The sequence below is a fragment of the Ananas comosus genome, linkage group 11 (genome assembly GCF_001540865.1).
Source record: "Ananas comosus cultivar F153 linkage group 11, ASM154086v1, whole genome shotgun sequence".
Classification (NCBI taxonomy): Eukaryota; Viridiplantae; Streptophyta; class Magnoliopsida; order Poales; family Bromeliaceae; genus Ananas; species Ananas comosus.
The window spans coordinates 9,695,861-9,705,628 of NC_033631.1; the positions used below are offsets into that span (position 1 = coordinate 9,695,861).

The 9,768-nt window shown below is 33.1% G+C and overlaps 1 protein-coding gene across 1 annotated transcript; it reads left to right on the forward strand.

Annotated features, from left to right (window-relative positions):
- Nucleotides 1,392–2,707, forward strand: LOC109717150 (GATA transcription factor 19-like). Its single transcript, XM_020242823.1, has 3 exons — nucleotides 1,392–1,560; nucleotides 1,626–1,870; nucleotides 2,272–2,707. The coding sequence occupies exons 1-3, from the start codon at nucleotides 1,392–1,394 to the stop codon at nucleotides 2,533–2,535; spliced, it is 678 nt and encodes a 225-aa protein (XP_020098412.1). The 3' UTR covers nucleotides 2,536–2,707.

A 9,768-nucleotide genomic window follows, 5' to 3' on the forward strand; every position in this document is an offset into this window, starting at 1 on the left:
GTGAATTGTAAGTTTACTCCATTTTTTGAAGTATAGTATAACTATACTCCAAAAATTACGCCATTTTTTTTTTTCTTCCAAACGCTTCATAGAATTATTTTCCTACCGGCGTAGTATAGTTTAACTATGCTACGTTTTTAGAGATATCCAAACGGGGCCTAACATGATGTTAAAGCAATGTGAAAGATTGATCGGTCGTTGTTAAGCGTTTAAACTATTAAAAAATGATATTTTAAATATCACATATTTTATGCATAATTAGAATAATCAAGTTGAATCTTTCATATATTTTGAGAATTCAGAACTTCATTTTTATTTTTTATTGCTTTATTTTTTTTTTCTCTTCACATTCCAAACATTTTAGTCAACATATATATATTGCTACTTCTAAAAGTATAGGCAAAGTAATTGAAGGCAAACTAGTTCTTAGATTGAACATTTATATATGTAACTTTTCAATTTCGAAAATGATACTCGTACATCAGAAAATTGGCTATATATTTTATACCTAATCCATCTAATAATTGAGACAATATTGTTTAGACTTTTAATATTTAAAATAAACGGTATAGTACGGTAAGGCTAGCATGAACAATGGATCGTTGAATTGAGATAGTGTAAGTTTTATATCTAATTTTAGATGTGATACTAATTGTTATCCAGCTTGTAGGAAAAAAAAAAAAATTTGTTACACCCACTCGCAAAAACAGATGAGAGTAAAATATATTTTAAGGTAATTATCTCCTTTGAACAGAATATGTACTAACTTTAGTATATTTTACGTTGGGTAGATCTCAAGATGATATAATTTTTCCGATCCAGCCAACGCTTGTGAGAGATCGAGGACGGAATAACGTCTAGTTTGCAGCTTGTTTAATTATTCCGTGTCAATTTAATTTTACCACTATTTTGTCAAGGAGAGAAGAAACCAAAATTTTTTTAAAATTTTTTAACCTTTGTAAAATACATATAAAAATAAATATTTTTGATGCCACAACAACGAGCAACGCCTAGTGAGTAGCTAACACTATTTTTATTGACAACTCCCATATTAATTAATTAATTAATCTACACAATAGATCAAACTGCTTTTCCTGTGTTTTGGTACCATAAATCCACACGCTTCGGGCCCACTCAAACCTCGTAGTTCGTTCGTATGCTACTGCTACTATGCCTTATTTGCAATGCTCTCCTTCTCCCGTTATATATAGAGCAATGCTTATGTATAAAAACCCACCACCCTAGCTACGTTCCACATTCTATATATATATATACACATAACGCTCCCTCCTCCATACACACACACACACACACTCACACAAACACTCCTTGAATCAACCTCTTCTCCTCCATATACATATATATATATATTTATATATATAGGTTCCGCCATGCTCCACCACTACCCCAACCACGGGTGCGGCGGCGCGGCAGAGCACGGCTGCGGCGGCGCCACCGCAGCTTCGTTCTCGGCGCTCTTCCACGTGCCACGTAAGCTCCCGGCGCACGAGGCGTACGACGCTCACCACGACGCCGCCGTGGACTGCACCCTCTCCCTGGGCACCCCGGCGACGCGCCGCGGCGGCTCACCCGCTCCTGCGCCGGCGCCGGCGCCGGCGCCGCAGCCGNCGCGTCCGCGTCCGCGCCGCCGCGGCGCGACCCGTGCGCCGCCGCGTCGACGCTGTGGTGGGGCGTGGTGAGCAAGCGCAAGGAGCGAAGCCAAGAGGCCGCCGCCGTGGGCTTCAAGGAATCCGGAGCGTCCGCCGGGGCGAGCGTGAATCTCGGCGCGGACCCGCTAGTCGCGCGGCGCTGCGCCAACTGCGACACCACGTCGACGCCGCTTTGGAGGAACGGTCCACGTGGCCCCAAGGTGTGTACGTATCACCTCTTTGAGGAACACATATATATAAACACACACATTAATATGTGGAACTATATATGCTTTTGTATTATATGTTCTCCAAAGTTTCATTTAGATTGTCGGCATGATCATCTTAAGATGCCTCCACAATCATTTAAAAGTTTCGGTTTTTTCGCACCAAGTTTTATCTATATCATTAAACTAGTTTTGACGGTTGTTTAGGAATAAATTTTCAAGTGGCACTTATAGTTATTGTCTTTTTTATTATTATTTTTTTCGGTTGGTTCATCTGATTCGCTTTTCAAAAGCTTAAGCTATGAATTTTTAATATTTATATTCAACAATTGCTTTATAATATTTTTTTTAATCTAATTTCTAATTTATGAAAAAAATGCATGAATGTCACGCAGTCGCTATGCAATGCATGCGGGATCCGCTACAAGAAAGAAGAGAGGCGAGCTGCGGCAACCACGTCCGAGGCCGCAGAAAAAGCAAATGCGTACACGCAACCAAGGTCCCAGCAACAGTGGGGGTGCTACGGATCGACGGTGGATAAAGACCCATCATTCTCAATCTACGGTTCTGATGACACGATGATGGACGATGGAGATTTGCCCTATCTCTCATGGCGCCTCAACATCGTGCCCTCGCACACGTTCCAACTATACAACTAGATAATGCTTTAAATGAAAAAAAAAATTTAAAAAGAAAAAGAAAAAGAAAAAGAAAAAGAAAAGCTTAGTTTGGGTGACCGTTGCGTGTAACGGGGTAACCTATCTCTTTTTTTTTTATTTTTTCCTTTTTGACGTTAAAACGTCTCTAACTGGGAAATGGGAAGCATGATGTTCTCACACTCTTCGAATACTTTTTTGGGTTTTTGTTAGTTATGACATGTGCAATGAGATCTTTTCTTTTTATTTCTTTTTTGTTAGTATTTTGTTTTTCCTTTTCCTTTTTCCTTTTTCATTTGATTTAGTTTTGGGAACTCGCGAGTTGATTGGATTGGACGAGTGATCGTTCTCAGATGAGCAGTAGCTGAGAGAGAGAAAGTTAAAAGTGTGTTTTCATGAGAGAGAGAGAGAGAGAGAGAGAGAGAGAGAGAGAGAGAGAGAGAGAGAGAGGATGAAACAATTCAATCAACATGTCACGTGTGAGAGAAATTATAAGTAAAAAAACTTTGCATTAATACTTCATCTTTGGGCTATTTAATATCGAGAATCTTATAAATTTATTGCCATATATAAAACATAATATTTTATACATATATATACAAAATATTTATCATATTTTTTTACTGCACACTAGAAAATTTCTTAGCAATTTTAAATAGAGATTTGAATACTCCCTCCATTAATATTTTTTTTTTCAATATAGGATTGCGATTTAAGGCTGTGATTGAAATTATTGCATGCACCCAAACCGTTTTTAATATTTAAAACATAAAATTTAATTTAGTAGATATGATTTGATTTATATAAAGTTTACCGAAAAAACTGTAGATTTCAAAATTAGATAATTTATACGTTAAGCTATTACAAAATCGACTACATCCATAGGGATTGATTTAGAAATGTCACGTGTTTACAACTCATAATTTTTCACGTACACAGTTTAGTTACCTAAAGACCCGGTGCACGGTGCACCGAACGTGGGTGACGATTTTTCCGAGTGTAGGGACTACGTACACAACATACGTCGTTTTACTATCATTTTTTCTTTTTCATTTTTTATTTTTTTGGGGATACGAGTTATTTTGCGGATCATATCACAACTCAGAGAGTGAGTCGACAGAGCTTAGACCCGGAGTTACGTAGCTTTTGTGGTTATGTGGCGTGGGTGTAATAGTACGTTAGATTCGGCTCATTCTATGGCGCTCGTTTTATGAGTTTAATCAAGTTGATTGGACTATTCAAAAAAAAGAAAAGTTGAATTGACAATAGATTTGACAAATAAGAAAAATATTTGGCGAGAAAATATTACCTTGTGCCACAAAAAAAAAAAAGTGTATAAATTTTATATTTTACTCATCTAAAATTCAAATAATTTTTTAGATAAATTGCATTACGTATAATTTCTGGGTTGAACATTTAGGTTTATTGTAATTAAATTATACAGTTCAATTTAATTGACTAAATTTTAATATATTATTGATATAATATTTTTACATTATTTTTATATTAATATTTATTAAAATAAAATAGATTATAAAATTTAATTATAGTAATTCTAAATATTCAATTAAAAAATTATAATTAATTAAATTTTGAGAACTAAAATATCACCGACCTCATTGTTTGAGAATCAAATAGATACTTAATCCCTTTTTCTTTCTCAATACAGTTTTAAGGCCCCGTTTGGTTGGGGAGATAAGCGGGGATAACAATAGTTATACCCGCTATTCGGCCAAACGGGGTGAAATTTGGCCGGAATATTTTATCCCGGTCAAACCTTGCTATTCCCGGTTATCCCGGAATAGCAAGGGATTTGCTATTCCACCATTTTGGTGGAATAGCACTATTCCAATGCTTAATTTCAAACTTAATTAAAATTATAAATTAAATTAAAACTAAATTATATAAATATAATATGTTATATATTATAATACATTATTTTTGTTATAAATAAATTTATATTTAAATATATAATCAAAATTTATAATAAATTATAACATAAATGATTATAATAATTCTTTTTAGTTAAATTTAAGTTAATAGAAGTTTAAAAAAAATTATATCATTATTATAATAATTAAGTTTTTATGTAAATGTTTCCACCCCCTATTCCCTTATTTGAAAAAATTAAAAATTAAAAATTTAAATTTAAAGATATTTATAAATTTATAATCTCAAAATTAAAGTTTATAATCTTTAATTTTAAAGTTTAAATTTAAATTTGATATTTTAATTGAAATTTAAAAATTGATATTTATATTTTTAAATTAAATTTAATCTTAAGATTAAAATTTGAAATTTCATTTAAATTTGAATTTAAAATTTGAGATTTTAAATTCAAAATTAAAATTCAAAGTTAAAAAATTTAATTTTAAAAATTGATATTTAAAAATTTTAAAATTTGAAATTTAAAATATCCCACAATCGAGGATAATATATTATTTTTATTTATAAAATCTACATCTTTATGTTAATTCCATCTTACCGAACCAAAGCTATTTTTTATTCCCAGGAATAACCCAATTTTCATCCAAACGCAAAATTGATCTAATCCCCGCTTATATCTCAATTTATACCTATCCCTGGAATAGTCACTTTTTGTTTATCCTCGAACCAAACGATAGGCGCAGCACCGTTTGGTTAGGGGATAGGGATAGGAATAGGCCCTTATCCCCCCCTTTATACCCAAACACTAATTTTTTAGCCGAGAATAGTAGTTCTCGGTTATTCCCACCAACACCTCCATTTTTTATATAAAACTTTCTAATATTTTTCTTATCCCCGGAAACAACCCAATTTTCATCCAAACGCTATTTTTCTTATCCCCATACTTATACCTATCCTTGTAATAGCTAGTTCTTGCTTATACCCGAACCAAACGGTACTACTATTATCAGTTGGTAATTAACATTGCTCTACTGAGTTTATATATCTCAAATAATAATATTATAAATACACTTCTAGTTAAATGTGGTTCGAATTTCATTGAAGTTAAAATCTATAATAAACTACTTGTCCGATACTATAGCTAACTGCCGTATAAATTGCAAGCTTTGTTTCAATTAATATAACTTAGAACGAATTTTTTAATCTAATTAATAATATTGACTTTTTTGTTCAATTTATGCTATCACCTTTTTCTGCTTGGTATTTATTTTAATCAATAAAGTTTGGGGATCACCGATCTATCCTAAAACTACTTCCGTCATAACACGCTTAACCTTCTTAATTTCTTAGGTCTAGTCATCATTCAAAATGCTTAAGTCGTGTTAAGATTTTTAACCCTATTATATTTTATATATAGAACAATTTGGGATCTTACAGTCCCCGCTCCTTAAGCCCTGACATTCTAATCAGATCCAGACTCATAAGTGTCAGGCGATATGAGACTTATCTCGCTAGTCTAAACCAATCTTATGGTAAGCTGCGCTCTACCCACAACAGTCAACAGTATGAGAGTCTCACTTTTTCCGTTATATAATTCTGACTCAGTCGAGACTTATCTCATACTTTCGGCTGGTAATTTACTCTGATATAAACTGTGACGCCCCAACTTCTCAGAAGGTCATCCATTCGAGGGTTACTCCCGTTCTAGTACGCTTAACTCTCTTAACCTCTTGTATCTAACCACCGCCTAAAATACTTAAGTGGGTTAAGAGTTTTAGTCTTATTATATCTTACATATAGCGCTATACGGGGTCTCATATAAAATCTTATTTATTTTTTTATTAACTGAAGGGGCATTGATGATAGTCAATTATAGAGATAAATCAGGTATAATATGTAGCCATATTTTCTGAGATGCATCACACTAAAAATTATTAAATTAAAAATAACTTCTCGTATTCCTCCTAAGAAAATTCTATTGATTTTATCTTTTAAAATCACCCTCCACATCCTTTGATAGGCTTTTGCTCACTCAAATTAAATTCACTCTAATATTATTATTAAAAAAATATTATTATTAATAATGCAGATATATTTGTTTCAACGATTGTTTAGTGATAGTTCTAGCTAATTAACTTCAATGAAGTTTCTTTGTTAGTACATCAAAGATTTTAAACTTCTATGTGTTCCTCAGCCTCCAAACAAGATGTACTAAGAACCAACAATGAGTCTGTGTTACCGACCGTCTCTAGCGCAAGTAACAAAAGATTTGGTGGTTGATACCTGAGATCTCAAATTCAAATTCTAGATAATTCATATTTTCAGTAAAATTTATTTCTAAATAAAACAAACGAAACGAATAGCATGCTACCTACCTATCTTTCAAAAAAAAAAGAGTCTATGTTAATAATCACAGGTCTAGTGCTTGTGTCTTAAAAAAAAAAAAAAACTTCATAGCACTAAATTTTATAGGTATGAAAATGGAAGCACAACTTTGTCGAAGAACTCATCTGCGACTTGTTGAGATGGTAAATTGTATGTTTCACCGTGTGTTCAAATTAAATTTATTTTAATTTATAAATTCTTTTCAAATTTCAACTCTGTATTCATCGTTAAATTTAAAGAGAAACTTATAAAATTGAAAAAGGAGCTCCTGATTCTCTTTCTTTTTTTCTTTTTTTTTTCTTTGTGTGTGTGTGTGTGTGTGTGTGTGTGTGTGTGTTCATATAGTATGGGTATCTCTATGCTCTAGGTACAATAATTAAAATAAAAAAAAACTAGAGTGTGTTAGGTGGTGGTATATAGACCCGGTCCAGGTGATACTCGCACCTTTTAATTTTGGATAATGATGATTGGCGGGGAGCGGCTTTTAAAGCACGGGTTGTTTTATGAGCCGAAATCGAGATTGACCGAAAATCTCGGAACGAGAGAAGCTAATTAAACACACCTTTGAACGGTGATCCTCCCATGAAAAGGTGTTTTGTCACCCGAGAACAGTTGCCACGTGTCCCTTAGTTTAATTACATTGTATGACGAACGGGTGTGATCGATCCCAACTAATGATCTACATATTTCACTTTTACCTGCGCCGTATCGTTGGGCCAAATGCCCATACGTATGTCAAAATTCAGCATCTTACGTATATTCGTATTTGAATTCGTATTTTATAATATATATATATATATATATATATATATAGGATCCGGCTACTATACTATTATGAGTACGATCGCCCTCGTACTCATAAGTTGTTTTCGATGTTAGAGCTTCCGAATCGACGATCCACACCGTTAAACATTATTTACAGTATTTAAAACTTCTAGAAATCAAACATTATAATTTTTCGATATCATTTACCTTACGATCAAGAGATCACAAATTTGACAATTTTTAACGGCCGGTATGGAATACTTTCTAGTTTAACGGTGTAAAAGAATCGGAATTTATTAATTTTTTGATAGAAAATTCTATTCACTACATAGATAAAGTAAATAACTCCGATCTTGAATTGAAGGATCCGATCATGCTTTTTTAGGATGTCGTTCGATTTTGACCGTTCATTTTATGCCCACTTGATGGACTTTATTATGATTTCAAAAATTTACGAAATTTATTTTCTAGAAGTTTCAAATACTCTAGATCATATTTAACGGAGTGGATCGTCGATTTGGAAGCTCCATCATCGAAAACAACTTATGAGTACGAGGGCTCCAATACTCATAATAGTATAGTAATCATAGCATATATATATATATATATATATAGAGAGAGAGAGAGTTGAGCATAGGAAATCTTCTCTATAGTAAACTGGGGCGTTTTACTATCAGAGTTGTTTCGATGATAGAGCTTCCTAATTGACGATCGGCTCCCGTTAAATATGATCTAAACCATTATAACTAAATCTAGAAATCAAATTTCACGCACTTTCGATATTGTTCTTTATCCTCTGGTGAACAAAAAATGAGGCCTGGAAAATGGAATATTCTTTAAAAAAGATGATAGGAGTCTTGTAATCAAGATCAAGAGTATAGATCTTGTTTTTAAATAGTTTAAGAATTTTCTAACAAAAATACAATTGATTTGGATATCTTTACAAGCCGTTAAATGAGAAAACGTCCTTTATCCACCATTAAAATTACAAATTTTGAAACCCTTTGATCATTAGGCAAATGATGTCGAAAAAAGATTTGAATTTGATTTCTAAACACTTCAAGTGAGTATAAATCATGTTTCACGGAGCGATCGTCAATTTGGAAGCTTTATCATCGAAAACAACTCGATAGTAAACGCCCCGTTTACTATCGAGATATTCTAGGCTCCAACTCATCTATATATAATATATATGTTATATATATATATATATATATATATATATATATAGTAGGTCTTGTGTGCTATTAGGAGCACGGAGGCCTCCGTGCTCGTAAGCCGTTTTCGACGATGGAGCTTGCGAATCGACGATCGGCTCCGTTAGACTTAATGTTGCATATTTTAAGTAGCTAGAAAATAAATTTTGCGATTTTTCGATATCATTTACTTCACGATCAAAAGGGCTCAAAATAAACAGCTGAAAATAAAAATCTCACGAAAAGTGGTGATATAGCATTAAAATTTTCAATCAGAGATATTAATTTTACAGTAAATAGTATAAAGATTTTTCTATCAAAATTTCATCTCATTTGAATACTTCTACACCGTTAAACTTACAAACGATATACATTAACCAGTAAAAATTGTTAATTTTGAGCCTTTTTGATCGCTAGGTAAATGACATCGAAAAATCGCAAAATTTATTTTCTATATACTTCAAATATGCTAGATCAAGTCTAACGGAGCCGATCGTCGATTCGCAAGCTCCATCGTAAAAAACGGCTTAGGAGCACAGAGGCCTCCGTGCTCCTAATAGCACACAAGACCTATTATATATATATATATATATATAGAGAGAGAGAGAGAGAGAGAGAGAGAGAGAGAGAGAGTTGAGCTATGATACTTTTACAAGTATCACCATCATGGTGCTATTAGGTTTTAAGCCATTGGATCTACTTTTTTATTATTAATAGCCCTTGGATTAAACACTATTCCACTTACCACCACCTACCACCATCATCTCAACCTCACATCTCTCCATCCAAGGGCTAAAAACACACAAGTATCACCCCCATGATACTTTTACAAGTATTCTAGCCCTACTATATATATATATATATATATAAATATAATTAGGCTGGAATACTATTAATAGTAAAACATTTTTTTTGCTATCAAGTTTTTAACCATTGGATGAAAAATTGTAGGGCCAAGATGATATTAGTCAGTTAGAGTTGAGTGGTCCCCCTAGGGTTGAGT